This window comes from Mastigoproctus giganteus, chromosome 6, assembly GCF_048544385.1.
Source record: "Mastigoproctus giganteus isolate SK-2022 chromosome 6, ASM4854438v1, whole genome shotgun sequence".
Taxonomy (NCBI): Eukaryota; Metazoa; Arthropoda; class Arachnida; order Uropygi; family Thelyphonidae; genus Mastigoproctus; species Mastigoproctus giganteus.
The window spans coordinates 137,770,298-137,792,653 of record NC_143580.1 but is presented as its reverse complement, the minus strand read 5'-3'; the positions used below and the strand labels follow the sequence as shown (position 1 = coordinate 137,792,653).

General features: G+C 39.9%; 1 protein-coding gene across 1 annotated transcript in view; it reads left to right on the top strand.

Annotated features, from left to right (window-relative positions):
* Positions 1 to 22,026, top strand: part of LOC150084610 (chymotrypsin inhibitor-like) — a 31,131-nt gene extending 9,105 nt beyond the window's left edge. The window contains exon 2 of the mRNA XM_090375348.1: positions 21,850 to 22,026. Within this exon, the coding sequence (XP_090231474.1) occupies positions 21,850 to 22,022 (173 nt within the window). The 3' untranslated portion in view covers positions 22,023 to 22,026. The remainder of the gene's footprint in view (positions 1 to 21,849) is intronic.
* The last annotated feature ends 330 nt before the right edge of the window (positions 22,027 to 22,356 follow it).

Below are 22,356 nucleotides of genomic sequence, written 5' to 3'. Positions count from 1 at the left end.
CCTCCTTCTCCCTGCTAGCAAAATTCCTATATATCATTGACAGAACCCCATGACCTGCCCTGGCAGCCTGTCTGCATTGCTCAGAACACAATTACTCCCAGGTCTTTTTCATTTTCTACTACCTTAAGTGTAGTACCACACAGTTGGTACGTTTCTCTGGGGTTACTTCTACCCATATGCAGTACTTTGCATTTGTCAAGGTTAAACTTCAGTTGCCACTTCTTAGCCCATCTGCCCAAATTATCTAGATCCTGTTGCAGTAGCACACTGCCATTACTGTCGTTAACAACCCTGCCAACCTTTGTATCATCTGCAAACTTCGACATTAAGCCTGATATACCTTCATCAATATCATTGATAAATATACAAAACAACAGTGGACCCAACAGCGAACCCTGTGGGACTCCACTAATAACATTAGTCCACGAAGAGCAGCACCTATTGATTACCACCCTCTGTCTTCTCCCACTTAACCATCCTTTTATCCATTGTAGCAACTTACCCTTAATACCATTCTGCTCCAATTTGTACAATAGTCTTCCATGCGCAACAATGTCAAAAGCTTTCCTGAAATTTAAATATATGATATCAAAATTATTTTTTGCATCCAGTTCCTTTGTAACCACATCATAATATCCTATAAAATTTGTCAAACAAGACTTTCCCTTAACAAACCCATGCTGTGTCTGAATTATTGCTGTAGTCTTGTCTAGATGATCGTGCAATGCATCTTTAACCAGTGACTCCATTATTTTACCCGGAACAGAAGTTAAACTAACTGGTCTGTAATTACTCGTGTCACCCTTCGATCCCCCTTTGTGAATTGGAGATACATTTGCACTTCTCCAGTCCGTGGGAATCTCCCCTGAGTCCAAGGATGCTCTCATAATTATGGCTAAGGGTTTGCTTAGTTGCTATGCCGCCTCCTTTAATATAACTGGATAGATCTCATCCACCCCAGGTGCTTTTCTTATGTTTAACTTCAACAATTTCTCCTCCACTTTGCTTTCACTTATTACAAAATCATTAAGTATCCTGCTGCAATTTGATAACCTTCTGCCATTTTCCAACCTTAATAATTCCTCATGTGCGAATGTTCATAGCATAAAGCTCAGCAGTGAAGATATCGGATTCTACAGGTAATGCGACAGAAGTAGTGAATGACGGGAAGATTGCCGCAGCACCTACTTGGGTCTCAGTTTTTGATCCGTCTGTTTAGACGTTACAGGCCTGTGAATTAGAAGCCGAGTGACTTTCATGTAACTGTGCGATATGAGACAAGATGTTCTTTCCCCACTGTTGGAAATAGTCGTCGTAAATTACAAGGACATTTGTCTATGGTGGATCTGGTGGTGTCGTGTCCTGAAATATATTACCGATTTCTATATTCCATGTTTGAATCAGTTCTTTAAGCCTAAGTACAGCAGGACGGTTTTCATTTGGTTTCCTCTCGTAAAATGACTCCCATTCGGTATTGTACAAGCATCCCCCAACTAGTGTGAGAGGGAAGACTGCGGAGTTTTGCGGCATACATCAAAAGTAATGTTTTCCTACGAATATATAAGGAAGATTCGTCGGCTTCAATATACAAATCAGCAGGTCCCACAAAAAGGACCCAAGGGGAGGGGATCAAGGGTGCATCTGTATCTGACTCATGGCAGATGATGTGCACCTGGAAATCGGGGAACACACCGTTTCATAAAATTTGAAGATAAATTGTGGCGTGTTCAATGACGTTCCTTAAAATACAGCTGCTATTCTTTTTTCCCCCTTTGTTTTTACAAGAGAAAAGCAAATTTCCCTTTATATCAAACATAAATAGTACCATTATACAGCTGATTCACAAAGCGCTGCAATCATGAAGACCATTTTCCTACTAGTTTTCCTTGCTGTGTTATTTGCTTGCTATCAAGCGCAGACACCAACTCCCAGTAAGTAATATTTCTGTTAGTTTTTTTTACCCATTTTTTCAAGAGAGTGAAAAAGTTCCATGATAATCTAAGATAGTAATTGTTAAAAAGCTCTCAGCTAAACCGGTATGTATTAAAGAATATTTAGTTAATTAACACGAAAGAGATAATGCTGCTTCCCAACAGGTTCATTAGAGTTATAAAAAGGGAAAATATTTGTAAAATAACAGTAAATAACATATTACGCTGTATGTGTCTTCAAATTATTTCCACTTATTACGCACATCTATGATCGATTAAGTGGAGAACAACACTGAGGATTATTAATACGTTAAGAGTGAGTTCTGGTAACATAGGTCAACAAGTGATTTTCATCATAAATTCCGATTCCAAATCCGTTTTCCTTGGCACGTTTAGTTTTTGTGGTTGGCCCGATTATACGAACATGATGAGACGTAATGGCACTAACGTTCAGACGAACTACATGAACAAAATTATTTTTCTTTATATCTTTATATCTATGTATTTTCTCAAAACTTTTTTGAATGTTCCTCTATTCGTGTCATTTCATACTTTTAACTATTTAATGAAAAACTATTTCACAAAGATCTGGTGAACCACATTTATGTTTTCACCTTCATGCTTCGAAAGTGTAAAATCATTTCCAACAAATTCTGTTGTGTGTATTCTGATGTGGTATTGATGCCAGCAGTAGGGAAGATGGATCACAACCTTGCAAAATGGCTGTAAGTCAAGAGAAGAATAAATTTTGGATGGATAGCATTCAGGAAATATAGTCACATACTGTGGAGCAATATCCCAATTTATCCGAAATGTAAAATAATTTCATCTGCCCATCTCCGTTGTCTCCCAGGTTTTCTTTTAGCTCCTCTTTGGTACCATTCTGTTATTTTCTTAGTCCATCTGTCATCATGTCTTCGAGCTATGTGTCCTGTCAAGGACCATTTTAGTTCTTTAGTTTTGATAAGAATCCTTTACTTGAATTTGCTGCCTAATCCATGTGTTTCTCTTCTTATCCAAAAGTCTGATTCCCAATATAATTCGTTCTATTCTTCGCTGTGTAGTTCTCCGCTTCTCTTCCATTCTTTTGGTGAGTGCCCAAGTTTTACTTCCATAAATCGTGGTGGGGAGTATATTGCAGACAAACTGGGATATTGTTCCTCAGTATGTGACTGTATTTCTTGAATGCTATCCATCCAAAATTTATTCTTCTCTTGACTTCCAGCCATTTATCATTATTACAGCTAATTACTTGTCCCAGATAAGTATATGAATTCACCTTTTCAATTACTGCTCCTTCAATGATTATATACCTTTCTATGGCATACTTGTTCATCATAATTTTTTGTTTTAGCCATATTCATCTTAATCCGAAATCCTTACTAACTCTGCGTAACTGATTAAGGTTTTCTTTATTTTTTTGGGATCGTGGCTTATGATCACAATGTCATCTGCTAATCGTAAATGTCTCCATTCATAATGACTCTTTTCTGAGACTAGACCAACCTTCTGAAAACTTCCTCAAGGACAGCAGTAAACAGCTTCGGAGATGTCTCGTTGTTCATCTCCGTTCTCAATTTTAAATTTCCTACTGTCTTTGTCTACTCTAATAAAGGAGGTAGCGTCTCATATATTTTCTCCAAAATCATAATGTATGGGGTGTCTATGCCTCGTCTTTCCAATGCCCAAAACATTGCCTTTGGTTTTCGGAAAAACGTTTATGATTCGGGGCATACCACTTAGGTGGCTTTTGGCTAACCATTCCCACCCGTGGCAGAAACCTTTCGGTAACCAAAGAAATGGTTATGTTGAGTGCAGTGATCTTGGATGTGCTCAGAGGTGGCATAAACAGCTCTGAGCGCATCCAAGATCATTACATATGTTACAGCCTTACCAGCAGGGTGGTAGTAGAGGATATACGACGTATACCCTTTTGATTTTTTTAAGGTGAATAGCGTATACCTTTTGGTTTTTGAAAGACTGTAATATGGAGTATATGGAATTCGATTAATATGAGCAGTATACTCTCTATTTTTCGTAACATTCAGAGTATACCTTCCGCTAATTTTACGACTACAGCACTGCTTACCAGTTGAAGCGCATGTAATGTAGGCTTTACAGTAAACATCTGTATTACCGAAGAGGTTGTAACTCCTACATTACATGCGCTTCAAGAGGCGAATCAAACATTTTTCTGCAACCAGCTGGACCGGTCAAGAATATTTCAATCGGTTCGCGATTGGGAGATAAGATTCCAAATTGCATGTATGATCAGAATCTTGTGCTTGTCATCGGTCATTCCCATTAAGTTGCAGAAGTCCTCGTTGGTCATCAAGTTTTCGCCTTTCTTTGCAATTGATCTGAGTCAGTTGAGCGTGGCGAGCTTTAGATCCTCATTCGTCTAGCTTTTTGGATGATTGTAAAAGTTTCAAAAAAGGTTCTTCTCGCAGTCGCGTTGCAAGGCTATGCAGGTCATTACCGTCGTCGTTGTCTTGACACATCGGCTTACATATTTCAATCGGTTTGCGAATATCCAAGTCCGATTCATATAATTATTATTATTAGCCGTATGGTGCAAGAAAGCCTGAGGCTTATGCTGCACCAGCCAAAACAAAATTCTGAACTACCCCAAGAGAGAGAGAGAGAGAGAAAAGGGAATCGCAAAGAAAGAAAAGAATGATGATATCCAGCTCAGCACCCTGGGTATGCCAAGCCCGTACTCACCAGATGAGAGCCCCTGGGGTAAAACTTACGTTCTACTATGAACTTTTCATTGTCATAGTAGATCTTGACATATTTCATCTGTGACAGTATCTGTTTCCTCATTGCGAAATGGAATGTGCAGCGTTACCATCACGAGTTTATACTTGTTGAGATCCTGAGCTAAGTCAGTTTCGATAGCGTATTATGCGTGGATACTGTAGTTTCTTGAAGATCTCGTAGCATTGCATATGTAATTTGCGACAAAGCATGATAGAGTAACATGACAGTAACAATATATACTATTCAACTTTATACTATTCAACAAATAGCTACAATCAAATGGGTAGTTAGGCTATTGGCCTAACCTCTTCCAAACGTTGATTCAGTAGAGTAAGCAGCGGGAGTGAGCATAAATTTCATTATTCATGATTTCGGTTCTAGCTGTTCGAAATTTAGGTGTCGTCAAAGATGTTTACACATAAAACATCTTTTGTGCGTACGGTTTTTTTTTTTTTTTAGAATAGCTTCTATCAAACAGTTTTGGAAAATGTAGGAACTTAAAAATCACTACCAGTCGCTCTAGAAAGATCGCCCGGTCACAATTCACTTAAATCAAAAGTACTGCACTCTTTCATATACTGGTATATTATTCAGTAAATCCAGAAATGTTTTGCAACTATGCAAATGACTAGCCCGTATGTTCCGGTCAATAACTAGAAAGACGAAGACTCATTTATAAGACACTCTGATTTACTCGTCTACTCTGTCGGATAAGTGATAACAGCTGATGTATTTCCTTCTCCCATGAGTACCCCAGCAGGTTTTATAATTCCAGACATCTTCCGAAGCTAACAGTTTCCAAAAGACCAAACATTGCTTCCTTAGATTGCACCAGCAAATATTCTTGCACATCTTTCTGTTTAAATGACTCCCATTCCTGTAAAAGCAATTTGACCTATTAAAAATGATAGATCATACTGAAAACAAATCTACTCAATTAGCATTGTGGTCTTTCCAGGACAGAACTGATTGAAAACGACTCTTCATCTCTTATATATGAAGAGTATACTTGTTGAGAAAAACATCACTCTGTACTTAAGTAAATCTTCACATTTCCTTCTCTTTCTATCATTAAAATCAATGTGTACAACAATATTTATAACGCCATTTTTCTCTGGCAGACATGCCTGGTCCTCTTTCACTATTTTTTTTTAATGTTTCCAATTTCCCAGACCACACGGTAACAGAGTCACCTACAATAGTCACCTCGTTGCATCTCATAGTGGTGAGGCAGTGAGTCTGGTTAAGTTTAAAGCTGAATTGGATGATTGTCTATTTATTCAGTTTCTGCTTATACACAGGGTTCGTTTTCTGGCATCATTTGGCCTTACTAATACTTATTTTCCTTGGAGAATATAATGTTCACAACTCCACCTGCCTTCAATTTTATGGAGTTGGAATAAAATGCTGTTTCGGTTGTTTATTAATGACACCAACAAAGTTACAGCAAGTTTGAATCAATGGTTGTTGATGATATTCCATTCTAACATCAGCAAATATTCCTGACTTTCAACCTATAGTTGCTATTCCAGAAATATCTGGTAACTCTTTAACGTCACCATAAAAAATAACAATTGGTTCTCTAAAGAACTTTTGAGTGTTTATAGACACTCGAAAGGTTTTACTAAAGTATTAATTTGAAAATTACATACGATAATAATAAAACCTTAAATGCAAATTTATTATTAATTCTGGTTACTTGTAGCAAAAACAGAACACGAATTTAGCTTTCATTAATAAGTAATGCAATAAGGCCTTCTCTAAGAGTTGATACTAATTTTTAAAAGGAATAAAATTATTTTATAAATTAGGTAAATACATTTTTCATTTGTTTTATTCTAAAAGTTATGTTTGAATTTTATTTCATTCTCAGAGTGTCCGGAAAATGAGCACTATTTAGAATGTGGCACCCTATGCCCTCTGACATGTGAACAACCGGTACAACGCCCTTGCGTCAAGATATGCTCTCGGGGATGTTTTTGCAATAACGGATTTGTGAGACACAAATCAGGAAAGTGTGTGAAACCAGAGGAATGTTAATGAAAGCAGAAATGAATTGCCAAATGTAAATTCTGAATAAAGTTTAAGTCAGTTGATAGAATGTCTCAAATCAGATTAGTATATATTGCCGGACTGTCTAGAACGCACTCTAACATGAACATACAAAATTTAAAAATGGGCTGAACACAACTGCCTACATAAAAAAAATTTTTAACAAAAACATAATTTTCCTGACAAATATCAACACCCCCTTCCTTCTTCACCACGTTTTAAGCTTATACTGTATCCTATCAGAAAAAAAAAAAAAAAAAAAAAAAAAAAAAAAGGTTACACTTTTTACAAAAACTTAAATGATACTTAGCGAGCTGATATACACTGAGTGATCACTGAATTATGACCACCCCTATGAAAACTGAATGCGACCCGCTGACCACGTGAGGTACGAGAGTGCGCAGTTAGTACACCTACGTAGCATAGATAAAGTGTCAGTGGTTCAACAGGTAGTAAAATTCCGAGCATGATGGGTAAAAGGAAGGATTTATCGGACTTTGGTAAAGGATAGATTGTGGGTGCTCGACGAGCTGGTGCCTCCATTTTTCCAAATGACTGAACTGTTAGGGTGATCGAAAGCCGTCGTAGTTAAAGTGTACTAGGACTTGCGCCAAAATGGTCAAACGACGACCCGAAGGCAAAACTGAAAAGGGTTGATGTTAGAGGTGAGCGCTGGGTTCGACAACTCGTACAGGCGCAGCACTGTTGAACAGTTGACTATCCAATACAAAATGGGCCAACCAGGAACAATATCTGGAATGACCATTCGTCGCACGTATGACGACCCCTACGGCATCCTCTTCTAACCAAGGTTCATCGGCGTTGAAGGTGTGCTGGTCGGATGAGTCACGTTATTTACTCCAACCCGTGTACGGATTTGGCGTCAAGATCATGAGGCTCTTGATCCATCATGCATAGTATCAAACTGCAGGCCGGTGGAGGCTGTTGTGTGGTGTAGGGCATGTTTCACTGCAGGAGCGTGGACCTCTGGTGCATGTAGAACAACGTATCAGTGGTCTCCGCTATCGTCAACTGCTTGCTAACTGTGTACACCCCGCTATGTTACACTTTTTCCCGAATGGCGATGGTGTCTTCCAAGATGACAATGAGCCGAGCCATCGGGCACTTGTTGTGTAGGAATGGCTTGAGGAACACAGTTCTGACTTCCAGCATATCGATTGGCCCCCGAACTCCCCATAGACCACTTGTTGGACACTATGGAAAGACCAACCACCTCCATACCTGCGTTGCTGACCGCATGACATACAGCTTGGTTGGCTCTACCTCCCGAAAGCTTCCGACATCTTGTTGAATCAATGGCACGTCGGATATCTGCTGTACTGAGGGTAAAAGGAGGACCTACGAAGTATTAGGTAGGTGGTCATCATTCAGTGATCACTCAGAGTATAATAACGGCCTCGAAGTAGGTCATATTCAGAACACTAAGTGATCGGAAGAAGTTTTCCATATATGAAACTTTGATATCTGCTGAAGAAGGCTTGAATGATAACATGCAAAGCATTAAGAAAGAGGGCTTGTTTGCTGCCGTTCAACGGTTGTTTTTGTTTATTCCGTCCCAGGGGAATCCCTTTAGTATGGTAGCCATTGAAATGGCCATCTCTTTATGCGGAACAGCCAGAGTTATGATAAACTAAAGAAATAAACAAATATTTTTATGTTTCCCTAGTTATTGTTTATTTTCGTCACTAAGGAAAGCATCATGCTGAAAAAATCTTACAGGTACTGAAAAGATGTTACTTTCGAAATATCAAATCTCTACAACGGAAAAAGCTAAAGAAATTTGGTAATTTGCGTAATTAAAAACAATACTCGTTGGAATGATCGATTCCTTTTCGATAATTTTTGAGTGGAAGTGACAAACGAGTTTTAATGATTTCGCCAATAGTAACAGTGTTAAAGGTAAAAAAAGGTAAAGTGCAGCCATTATCAATCCACTGCAAGATGGAAGCTTCTTCAACAATTCGTTGAGGGAAAGGACCATAATCTGCCATGCTGGTCCAGTGCATATTCGATTGACCGCATTCAGTAGTCAAGAACTTGACCCCCTGTCTACTAAAAGAGTGTGTGAGAGTGCAGTCCCGCTAATGACCACTCGGCTACAGAGGCCACTACAGTGTTATTCATTCAATTGAGGTATACGGGCCGGTATACGATTTTACCGACGCGTTAGTGGCAATGGGTGTTATGTCCCAAGACAAATTAAAAATAGATTCTGTTAACTTTAAAGGAGTTTACCTGGTCAAAATGTTAGGAATATATATTTAAAAAGTGGAATATATACTCTAAAAATGTATTCTTTATTTTATTTATATGTACATAAATTAGTTAGTTGTAAAACAGTAAAAAGAGCTGACACCTTATCATTATCGGATAAAATCTGACTGAGAGGATAAAGTACAGTCAGACGGTTAAAAAGGGGTAAAACGCGTATCATTAGAATCTGGGAACTATATTAAAATATCTCTTAAAGATAAAACTGGACTCACACATAGTAGGGCCATCAGCCCTCAGTCCTTCGATGTCTCTACCCCAATTCTCTTTATGCAGGAACTATTTGGTCATCGGTCCCTACAACACACTTCAACAAGTTCCTCAGCCTGGAATATTGGCTCTTGAAATGGCTCAAATGGCGGACTGGCAACCAGTACACTATTTCTAGGGCCCAACTCTACGTCAATCTCACCACGGAAACAACGAATTGTGGCAGCTAACCTTTTTGCACTGGCCAGACTAGTTACTGGACGACTTGACGACCCTGATATCAATGATATTATAAAAACTCCCGAATTGCCGGAAGAAGTCAAGTGGGCACAAGGCTGAGTATCAGTTTCAGCAACTTCAGGAGGTCTGAGACACATGTTCCCAGGAAACATGGTTGATTTGATAAACAGTCTAACCATCGACCTCGATAAATTCTGTTAGCAATAGAGCTACAGACCCCAGAAGCTAGTGGACACATACTTAAATCTACCGATATGACTCACAGGGAAATATGGACTGCCTCAACCAAGGAAATAACATTTTGGACATATTTCTCGTTTTATCCAGCATTTTTGATCCAATATTCTCTTACTTAGTTTGGGATACTATGGTATTTCACAATTTTCAAGTATATAATTAAATAATTCTGTAAATACTGTTCCTTTCAGGTTAAGCACATATGTGGCGCCATGTAACCCCGGACACATGTCCCTGCCTTAACCTGTGAATGTAATAATCACCCCCCCCCCCAGCTTACTGCTGTCCAGTTGGTGGTTCTAGAGCAGAACAATAAATAGATATTAATAATAATTAGGGGGCTTTGCTGGCCAACCCCCGCAAACGGTTTTTTTCTACGTAATACGTAGAGGTATGCGGGAGTAAGTCAAATATTTTTTACGTAAAAGACACTGTTGAAACGCACTGATCGATATCTACGAGGATATAAGATGCACTCTTCTCACAAGGATACACTATCTTCCAAAAGACCTTCAGCACCAAGTGCTGGAAAACAAGGAGCCTATTTTGGTTTCACCCGCTTCGCCCAGGACGTCTAGGACAAACTTTTAACAATCGGACCATCACCGGATTTAAAAATATAAACATCATTTAGACTTGACTCAAAGAAAATAACCTGGACTTCACTCTACCTGCCGAATGACGATCTATGCAGTGCTCCCCTTGCACTGTAACTTCTGGTTCCCATTTCGTCTGATGGAGACATCTCCGTCTCACCTGAGGATACCTTCGCTGTCGTACTCAAGGCTCATCCTAACTCCCTCCCTCATTTCTCGCACAAACTATATATATCCTCATTTTCCTTTTTCTCTTTTTTTTTTTTTTTTGTGGATATCTGTCAGGAAGCTCAGGCGACACTGGCAGAGAATTTGGTACTGCCTGGCTACCTCCCAGAGGTAGCCAAGTAGAGCGCCATCAGGGGCCCTGCAGCAAAAGGCCAGATGACAACCCAACCCAACAGTACACTTCATAAAACAACACACTTCTTGCTTTCACAGAGTATGCGGCGCAGCTGTCGGAAACCACCGAAGGCGCCCCAACCCAAACATTATGCCATAATGATCGATATCTAATCAGCAGATGACCTATGTAATTATTTACATGTGCATTTATAGTACGTGGCATTCTCAAGGTCGAATAAATATCACTATGTAATTATTTGCCTGCGTTTAAATAGGTCACTTAGGAAAAGTGCCTGATAAAAGTTCAGATCAGACCATACTTCGACTAAAAGTCAGGAAGAAGGAAGTGATTGGCAGGTGTCGCTCACTGTTTAGTACTGTCCCCTTTCCTCCTAGGTTGACATGCCTAGGGTGTTTATCCCCCCACCTGCCGCTGTTTTAAAATGGGATGGGAGGAATAAACATCCTACCCAAGCCAATCACTCCCTCTCCTCGACAACACCAAAATATCATAAATAAAAAGCAGTCACAATAATCACCCAATCACAGAACTCGACCGTACAATCATTCTGTTCTACGGCCACCCCACTGCGCGGAGACAAGTGGTACCCCGAATAATAGATTTTAGCCAAAGAACTTTTGCATTGGGTTCCATAATGCATGAGGAATTTTGTTGCATCCGAAAGAGAAGATAAAATATTTAACTGATTGACAAACTATACAAATATGTAAAATATTTATAAAATACTAAAAACTATTTAGAAACATACAATATTCATTAATATAAAAAAAAAAAAAAAGTTACAATGGAACATCAAATATTTGCCAGTGAAGCATGTGCACTAAGTTGGTGAACGTTATGGAGGCAGTTGTCAATCATTAATTGCATTTGTACTGACGCAATTGCCTTGCCGTCTTCTCCGATTGGCTCGAATAAATATCACTAGGAGGAAAACCTTTTTAATGTATAGAGAGAGATAATAAAAAATATAAATGTGTCAGATGACTGAGTCCTATACGGGTCGTGGTAAGAATAACTTCGCTTTACGATTTCTGTGCAGATTTGCTTGCACGGTTCAGTTACAGGATTTATGTGAAAGAATTTATTTGTAGTCCGTCTATTCCATAAATCCTGGCAGTTGGAGTGTAACTTTTGGTGTATTCTTTCCGCGTAGTCTTTATAAGGAACACAGACAGCAGGTATTAGTGGGAATTGCTGAGTTGGCTGCGGTGTCAGCCGAATCATTTCCCCTAATTCCAATGTGGCTGGGAATCCACCAGATGCGGATATCGTATTCACGTTGATGGAGAGAGTGGATCTTTGCTGAACTTCTGACAGAACTGGATGAGGTTTATACGAATAATTCACCGTTAATGAGGCATGTAAGACTGGAGTAAAAATTCAATGTATACTAAAAGCAAATAATAATTAGAATAATACAGTGCGAAGTTTATTTAATGAATCAACTACAATAGATAACACTGCTTGTTATCTATTTTAGATGGTTAATTAAAATTCATATAAAGTTAAAATTAACAAAATATTTGTAAAATAGATAAGCAGCGTTATCTACTTTAGTTGATGGCTAATTAAAGTTCGTATAAATTTAATTAAACTTAAAAATAACAAATTATTGTAAAATAATAATAAATAAAATAAAACTAAACAAGAAAGCTTGATGTGTGTGTTCGATCTGTTCACAGTTTAATTTTAAGCATAGTTTTAATTTCAAGGGTTGTTTCAATTTTTTACGCCTCTGTACAACAACGTCTGAGTCATTTAGTGAACAACAAAAACAGCAAAATTTTTAAATATATATTTATATTTTTAAAACAGACATACAGCATTACTAAATAAATATCATTCCCCATTCAAAAAATAAATAAAACAAAAATAAAAGTAGTAAGAATTTGGTAAGATGGATCCCAATCACCTCCAGTTTTAACAACACCACGAATAATGATACCGATTCCAATCCTGATTTAATTAGAATGGACGAGAAACATCCTTATGAGCATATTGCATGTAAGAGATCGAAGCAATTTAAAGGGGCTCGCGGAGTAACATTGTGTTTGTGATCACACTTCTACCCACATCGGGTGAAAAAATCTCCGATTTCGAATCTCGTCATCGATATGAAGATTTTTTTGAGAACGTGTTCGAGTTTGTCAGGAAAAGGTACCATGGTTTTTTCTCCCGGATACTAGGGTTTTTCTACCATCAAACCGGCCGAAGGATACATGGAATTATAGATACGATATGCAAAAGTTTCAGTTGTTTTGGTGCCCAATACACACACCAAACACAGCCATTTACAAAGATGATATTTTTTTCTTTTACAATTAAAAACCTGGATTAATGGGCATCTATTATTTATGTTGATTCTTTATTATGGATGAACCTCCTTTTAAGCTTTTTCATTTCAAATGTATCCAGCCTAAGTTTATAGTGCTCACATTTTATCGATTGATTCACTATTGATTGGCTCACTTATTGATTCACTCAATAAGTGAACTCAAAGAATGAGGTAACTAAGATCACGAGACGCCATATAGGTGCAATTAATTGTAGGAATAATCATTTATGTGAGTTTCATTTTACACTATCATATACAATGTTTTCTTTGATTTTTTTGTTTTTTTTTTTTTATTAACCAGACCTTCAGAATCTATTTAAAAACATTTTAAGAAGATGGTACTCTCAGAAACGGTCTAATAACGTCAGTTTATAAAAAAATAAATAACCAAATAAAAGACGCCAAATTTGGAGTCTTTTATATGTTTATTTCTTCGTTTCGATATTTGTAAATATCCAGAGTAGTTAGTCAGAAAGAAAGAAACAAACAAAAGGTAAGGTGACCTTTCATTTCCTTCTGTAGAAATTTGTATGTACGCATATCATATGTTCACACTGAAGTGTCTTTAAGAGTTTCTATCGCACACCGTGAGACACAAAAGGACTACAACTGTTCTTAGGACTTTGAATTGAGTAGATATCAAAATTGCGATGTATGATCAGATATCAGCCATCCACTAAACATATATAAAGCGCGCGTCACGTTTTAAAAAGGATACCACTTTCCGGTTAATTCAGTGGATGACCATGAAGGTCATTATCGTATTCGTTGCTGTATTGGTTGCTTCATGCCAAGCACTGAGTAAGTAACATATGTAAACTCTCCTCTCTGTTTAAAGCGCATAAGTTCCAGCAGTAATTGCAAATATATATACGAGGAAATTATTTTTCTGAAACAAACAAATACATGAACTGATTCAACAATGGCTACCTGTCCGGTTAATTCAGTGGATTCAGTTAATTCAGGCACGACTAATACTTGAACAAATATGGAGATATCATCGTCTGTGGAAGTAATTTTGTCCCTCATTCGATGTTTTGTTGTTTGTTTGTTATTTGGTTTTTAGGAGCATTAGCAACTAAGGCCATATTGCTCCGGGATATGCGGTGGTCATTCCCTGACCTTTCCGCATCCTCGGTATTTGGTGGTGACTGGCTCGAACCCCTCTCTCATTCGAAAAATCAACCCAATCATAATTGTACCGTCGGTGGCAACAGGTAGAATTCAGACCCAGACTAACAATTCATTTTATATATTAGTGAGAACACAGCAAATCATGTAGGTATTTATTAAAATATTAAAGCTGCATTTATTCATTCACAACACAGTCGTCCCTTTCGTCCAAATCTATCAAAATTTCTCATCAATCAGTATTACCACATCTTTAGTGGTTTCATAAAGTGATACAGAACGTATCAACCTTCCCCAAGTCGATGTTTAAACAGGAAGTCATCTCCCAGAAACAGTTTGTAGCATATGGGAACTGCAACTTCTCTTTACTCGAAATGACTGACATTGGCAACTGAGATAATAAGTTCTTGAAAGATCTGTAATCTACCTCTCTCATATCGGACTGTGAAGAAAACATGGCGACACTGATCAAGTGGCAGTGTCAACAGGCGAGTTCCCCACTCCTGTAGTTTTCATTTTAAGAGAACATAATAATGCACACACAGGAAATGGATCATCCGCACATAATTCGTAACTTTTATTAATTTTAAAAAGCTTAACTTAAAAAAGAAATAAAATATAAACGAATTGTATATTTTATACATAGTACGAAGTAAACAACATTGAGTGGGCACCTCATTAAGTACACCTACGTAATAGCGAGCAGATCTTTAATTCTCAAAACAGGCTGGATTCATCGTACCATGGACTCACATGGGTGTTGAAAGCGTTCCACAGAGATGTTGATCCACGTTGACGAAATGTGCTCAATAGGTAACTGGAGGGAATCCTGAAGTAGGCTTAATTCACTGTCATGTTCCTAGAATTATTTCTGTACAACTGTGGCCTCATGGAGCACTATCCTTTTGGAAGAACCTATTCGCAGAAGGATGTACTGCGTCTAGTTGGAAATAACTCCAGATATCCTACAGCATCGCAACATTTCTTCACTGATATCAAAAGTTTCAATGGGCACAAACGTTTGCCACCTGCTTGCATAGTTCACGCTTGTTTTCAATATGTTCTAGTCCTCCCTCCGCTGAAACCAAAACAAGAATTCATCACACCAGACAATTTTTCCTTCTAGTAGTAACATAAGAAGGGAGTTCTTTGCTACTTTTCATTTTGTATTCTTAGTCGAAGACTTCTTATTATCTCTATAAGCTTGACTAATCTTCTTAGTGACTTAGCAGCCTAGGTTATATGGACAACAGGCCTCTAATAATTTATCTGCATCCCATGCATTTTATTTCTCTACCATGAGTTTCATCAATTCATCTGACCTCCTTTTAGAATCTGGAACAATATCTCTTAGATGGTATAAAGAGATTATTATTTTCTATGAATTACTTCACTGAATGCTTCCCATTTAGAATTTGGCAGTTGGCACTAAACAGAACTTGAAACTGTTTTTATGTACAGTTTAGTGGAAAAGTTACTGTAATCGTCTTTCCCGAAGTAAAATCCCTTCACTTTGACAGTAGTTATATCTTTAAGTAGATCCGACATCCATATATTATGATCACTGCCACTTAATGGTTTCACCATCTGGATTTTCTTAATGCGTAGGAATTAACTGCCGATAATCAGATCAACAGTACTGTTTTCTCTCGTTCCTCTCTTATATACGTATATAGAAAACAATTATCCTAAAAAGTATGAAGTGTTTTCGGGTCTAACGGCACGAGGGACTTCTCCCATCTCCGTGTATGTTCATTGTATCGAGGACATTAGGCTGTCAAAGCCAGAGATTTAAAAGTGTGTGGATCATGTGTTGTGTAGTATGCTGTGCCCATTGTTCGTCTGACTTATTAGCCACTGGGCCCCTAGTGGGACCCAGCGTTTCCATACTTTGCCGCGGGGAGGCTAGCCATGTGTACCAGTTGTCAATATATTAATCTGGCAGGTCCTACCACCTATTTTCCTGAGATTTCGGTGGCTAGGATGTAAATAAAATAAAGATAAAATGATCGCGGTTGGTTTTTTTTTTTTTACTAAGTAGTTATTAGAAACGCCAGATGGGGTTGTACGCTGAAATGATAAATTCTAAGAGCCTAAAAGGTCAGGCATGAATTTTGATGTTATTTAAATTTGGACTCGTGGGGAATACACTATGTAAGGAGAAAGTGTTGGAAGGGGAAGCGGAAGACTGGGGTCGATAGAACAAGACTCCCCGTGAGGCAGTGGAGCATGCCCATGCCCCACTGCTTCACGGGCGTAAAAGGAAAAGTGGGTGGTGGCAGGAGACAGAAAAATATCACCTCCCCCTGCCAGGGAAAGGAGTGAAAGCAGGCTGAGCCAGATGTCCAGCCTTGGGTTGCCTAATGGCTTTTGGTGGCAGCCAATTGCTGCAGTCATGGTCAAGTATTGGTCCAGTTCGGTCCTAGTTTGTCACATTTCGTTTCTCTTTGCTCAAGGATGGTATTTTGTCTACTCCTGGTGATGGCACAATAGTGTCAATGCGTGGACTCTTTGTGTATGGCAATCGTCACATAGGTTGCATTTATATTTGAGGTGATTAAGTTTTAGTCATTGTATTGTCATGTTCCAGTTTTCTTGCGTTGAGATGGTCTCAATGATATGTAAGGACGTGTCCAGAAAGTGGATTTCACGGTTTCGCATTCCTTGGGGCATGGGCATGCCCCTTGATGTTAGGATTAGGTGATTTGTCACATTTGAGTTTTCTTGCTACCAGCAGAAGGCAGGGCAGATACAGATGATGTTTCCAAGTTTGCATTTCTTGGTGGAAGGTTTCAGTTTTTTGTTCACTGCTGCAGTTGAGGTTGCGGGAATGTCCTCCTTTTAAAGAGATCTTTGGCAAACTGAGCAAATGCCCTGTATGTGTCCTCCTCAGTTATTACAAGGTGCTCCTGGTCTCTGAAGGAGAGACAGATCCTAGTGATTAGCCTGTGGTGCAGGTCCTCATAGAGAGGGTAGGTGTAAAGTAAATGTTCCATTTCTCGGGAGCCACAGTGACAGAGTGGGTTATTGCTGAGTCTAAAACCCTGAAACTTGTCTCTAAAGGCCTCCATGGCCAGTGAGCACATAGGTGGTAAAGAGCCCAGGGGCGAGCATGATGGGTATTTAGGATATACCATTTGTATTGTAGGCAGAAATTTGCGCGTGATTTATCCTTTGCTGGATGCTTCCCAGCAGGCTTGCCAGGTCAGCTGGCTGTGAGCAGAGGCGCGTTTCCTTTCATTTTTAAGATCATTTTAAGGGTTGGTTGTAAAGTCAAGGCAAGTGGCCACCCGGCCTTTTGCCAGCTGATAAAGCAGTCCACGTTGGATGATCTCCAGGTCCATGGGGAGGGATCCTGTAAGGGCTTGGATTGCGTGAGTACTGACTGTTTTACAAGCTCTTGAGGCGGTTAGTAATATACACTTTTGTATTGTCTTCAACTTTCTTCTGTTTACAGCTGTTGGGGCCTAGTGGAACCAAATTCCAGCTGAGTACGATATTACCAGTAGAAAGATGGCTTTATAGTAGAGGCCGAGGGATTTTCTCCTCAGACCCCAGTCCTTGCGCGCTCTTCTTGTAAACAGTGCGGAGTACACTGATTTTATTGTGTATATACTTGATATGTGGTGTATACGATTGATTTTTTTTTTTATCAAGAATCACTCCGAGGTGTTTCAATTCATTAGTCATCTTGATAGTTACACCCTGAATCCTGATTCGGGGCGGTCGTCTGATACTCAAGGTTCCTCTGAGCAGAATGTATCTTGTTTTCTCTGATGAAATTTAAGTTATTGGTTGCAGCCCAGTTCTCAAGGGTGTCAACTGCCAGAGTAGCGGTAGTCTCCAGTTGAGCTCTGGAATCCCCAGGAAGCATCAGAACCAAGTCATCCACATAGGCCAAGGAAACGACGTCGCCGAAATCCAGGTTCATGAAGTCGTGGACAACCATGTTCCAGGCGGACGGGGCCTATGACAGACCCCTGTGGGCAGCCTCTGAACACCTCTTTTGTCACGTTACAGTATGGAGCTCGAACAGTTATATATCTGTTAGATAAGTATGATCTCATACATTGGAACAGGTTTTTTGAAAGGTTGGCCTTCCGGAGCCGGCCGAGGACGCTTGGCCACCATAAGGTGTCAAATGCCAAGGCAAAATCAATTACAATAACAAGGAAATACTTGCGATTTGTTGAGGTTGCCGCTTCACTGATGTTCGAGTACATTTAGGGTTGTACAGGTTTTCTTAAAGCCAAACTGATTTTGCGACTGTAGGCCCGTTGCACTGTAATGAGTTTCAATTCGATTTTTCAGAAGTTTTTCGAACAGCTTGCTCAGTACGGAAGGGAGTGCGATTGGTCTGTACGACTCCGGAAGGTCCCGTTTCTTACTGGGATTTTTGAGAACGAGACGTAGATTTGCAGTTTTCCAAGCCTGCGGGAAGAGGCCCTCCCTAAGGCAGTGATTGAACAAATTGAGTATCACATCTGGAATGGCTTCGACGGCCCTTTTAATGATCTCTGGCTCTAGGAGGTCAATGCCAGGAGACTTCCTGTTCTTGATCTTCAGTGCTGTTATGTCCAATTCTATTTTGGTGAGAAGTTCTTCGTAGGTAGTTGTGTGATAGGTGTCATTATCCTGACATAGGATTTTCTGTTCCTGATTGGAATGAGCTAGGGGTTCCAAAACAGAGTATCCAGGATGTTTGTTACAGAATCCTACCAAGTTCGGGTATAAGTTCCTTGGAGCGTTTTTGTAGCAGGGATAGTTTTACCCCTGGGGAGTTTGTTTGTAGTTACCCTGTAGACAACACCTCAGGGATCATCGTTCCCAGTTGCAGATACAAAGTTCTTCCAGCAACGTTGTTTGCGTTGGCGGATGGTGGTGGTGTACTGATTTCTGACCGCGGGGAAGTTTTGTCCCAGCAGCTGGCCAGGAGCGCCGCGCTCGCTGCAAGAGTTTTCTTGTCCTAATGACTTCTTTCCTCAGGCATTGTAGGTCCGGGGCCACCTGGGAACAGCTCCTTGGGAAATATATTTTTTTTTTAACAGAGTTGTTGGCAGCTGCCGTGATGAGGTCAACCACTGCAATATGGTGCTGATCCGGGTTTAGTCCAGCAACACATAGGGATTGGGCTGCAGTGGTCAGGGAAGTTTGGAATAGAGGCCAGTCCGCCTTATCAACAGCGTATCTAAGTTAGATGTATATAATCGCAGGCTGTCGGGTCAGAGAGAGTCTGAGCTCGAATGTAATTGCCCCATGGTCCGACGTGGTCCAGTATTCTTGGACGGTCCAAGAGGTTGGATGTCCAGCAATAGATCAGGGGCAAGGGCGACATCAATTGTAGACTCCCACGTCGAGCTGGAAAAGGTGGTTGGGTTATTTGGCTGGTTTAGTATTATGTATGGATTACTTGCCAGGTAGTTCTCCAGTCGCAATCCATTGTGTTCTCCACGTCTCTCCGGGATCTCGCTGAACCACGCCAGGGCAGTTGGAACCGGCAGTTGACATCCGCTCCCACGATGATCTTGCTATTCGGGAAGTCAGTACTTAAACTTTGCAGGTAAGACATCCTCTATCGGGCGACAATATAGCGAAACCGCATAGAAATCTCCCAGGGAGGTGATGTGGGCACAAACATCTCATGATGCACAGTAATTGGAAATTTTTGTAGCGGTGATACTGGGATTCCTCACTAGAATGCAGGCCCAAGGTGTCTCACTGCTGTCGTGAACAATCTTATAGGCCAGGGGTTATCCCTTGACCTCTCTGTTGTATGCATACGGTTCATGGATAAGGAATATGTCCAGGTTTTCTTCATTTACCTTTTTGGTAAGCTGTGCGGCAACTGTTTTAGAACGTTGAGCGTTTAGCTGTATGAAGTTTACTCTGTTTAAGTTGAAAGATTTAAGGCGTACCGCCATAGTCGAGTCTCATTTGGTATGTTCCCTTTACTTTACAATACACGGGGCATTTGATGTCCCTGTTAGAATGGTCCGCCGATGGCCTCTGTGCCTTGCAGTTTGCACAGTTGGTGAGGATTCTTTTTTGTGCACGAGTTGAAGTCGTGCACAGTGACCACAGATGGGCTAGCTTTGGGTACAAGTGGGTGTAGTGTACCCAAACCAGCAGCACCTGAAACATTTGTGGACAGCCACATGATCTCTAAAGTGGTGGATGCCCCAGTTTATAAATACTCTGTCTTGCTGTTTCAAGGTGTTCCATGCTGCTGGTGACAATTCTACTATCCAGTTGTTGGAGTTTCCTGATTTTGTGCTGAATTTGAGTAACAAGACTTTTCATTATCCTGAAAAGTCTTGTTACTCAAGTGACAGCCCACATGTTCTAGTCAATATCTGGAAAGGCGAAGTTCTCCATTAGCTGATTAGATCATAGACTGATTTACTCGCCTACTCTGACAAATAATTCTTCATTAAATTCATTAGTCATTTTGCCTATTCTCATTTGTTTTCGCAATGTTTGTCATGCCAAACTGTCTGACCTTTCTGGTAACACGGTGATTAGAGTGTGTTCAGGGTCTAACGGCACCAGGGATTTCCCCTATCTTCACATACCAAACATTGTCGTGGCCAGAGATTTAAAAGTGTACGGATATTGTAGTGTTGTATTGTGTACCGTTGTTCTTCTGACCTTTTAGCCGTTGGGCCCCTGGTGGGCACACCGTTTGCCATACTATGCTACTGGGAGGCAGATCAGGTACATCAGTATTAGATATTTACTCTGACAGGTCCTGTCACCTAGTTTCCTCAGATTTCGATGGCTAGGACGTAAAAATAAAAAAAACACACACACTACGTTTGGATTTGGCTAAAAGGAGTATAAAGTCTAAAACTTCGTGTGTTAGGCTCGGTAAATTTTGCCATTCGTTTGTTGCTAATACTGAAGACAGAGAGGGAGGGGAGACTGAAGGCTGGGGGCCAATAGAAAAGACAATCCCAGGAGTCAGTGGGGTATGCCCATGCCCCATCAGAGGGAAAAGAAGAGTTGCCTCCTTATCCCTCGACGGGGGTAGGAGACAGGGAACAGTCTGCCTCAGTCGAGGGATAAGGAGTTAAAGTGAATCGGGTAGGAACACCCTATTCGGTACGCCAGGTGGCATTGGCAGCGAAGCTGAAGGTCAGAGCTCATGTTCTGAGGTGTCACAGATCCTGGAATAGGTGCCATCCAGGAAAATTGGTGGAAGGACTAAATCAGGTAGGTTCTGTGGTGGTGGGAGAATCCTAACGTCTTCCAAAGAGGTCTTGGGCGAATTTAAAAATGCTGCATGGGTGTCCTCAGATTCTAGGAGTTATTGTTCCCGAAGTCTCGGGATGAATTGAATTTTTGATATCAGAATGCATCGAAGGTCCTCATATAATGGACACTGGTACATCAGATGCTGAGAGCTTTCCACCACGTTCATATATAGACACGGGACGTTCTGTATATAATTGGAAAATTAAATACGAAAATCATTGTCAAGATAAAGCCCTGAATGTAAATATATTATTCATTCTGCGTTACTTGTAGCAAAAGTGGAAGACAATTTGGTTTTGATTAATAAGTAACGCAAAAGTGCCTCTTCAAAAGGTTGATACTGAGAGATCTGTAAAGAATGAAACTATTTCATAAATTAAGTATATATATTTCCATTTTTTTAATCTAATAAATAATGTTTGCATTTTATTTCATTCGCAGAGTGTCCAGTTAATGAGGAGTACCAATCATGTGGTACAGCATGCCCAGATACGTGTGACAACTACACGGAGGAAGTGCGCGTATGCACGCTCCAATGCGTTACGGGATGTTTCTGCAAGAAGGGGTTGGTGAGAAACTCAGCCGGAAAGTGTGTACAAACATCAAAATGTTAACGAAAAAAAAGAAACGAAGTGTAAATTGTGAATAAAGTTTAAATTAGATGGCAGAATGTCTCAACTGAATTTAGAATGTACGTCTAACTACAGCAATCTAGTAAGCACACAAAGAACGTAAAACTGAGCCCAACACAACTTCCTACATAGCAAAATTTAAACAAAACATGTTTTCTGACCATTTTTTTTTTTTTTGGAATAATAGCATTAGCAAGGACACATGATGCAAGAAAGCAAGCTTATATAGCATCAGCCAAAAAAAAAAAAAAAAAAAACCCACACATAACCCTCCCTCCCTTCTCACTCCACCGATCACCCACTCCAAATGTTTGTT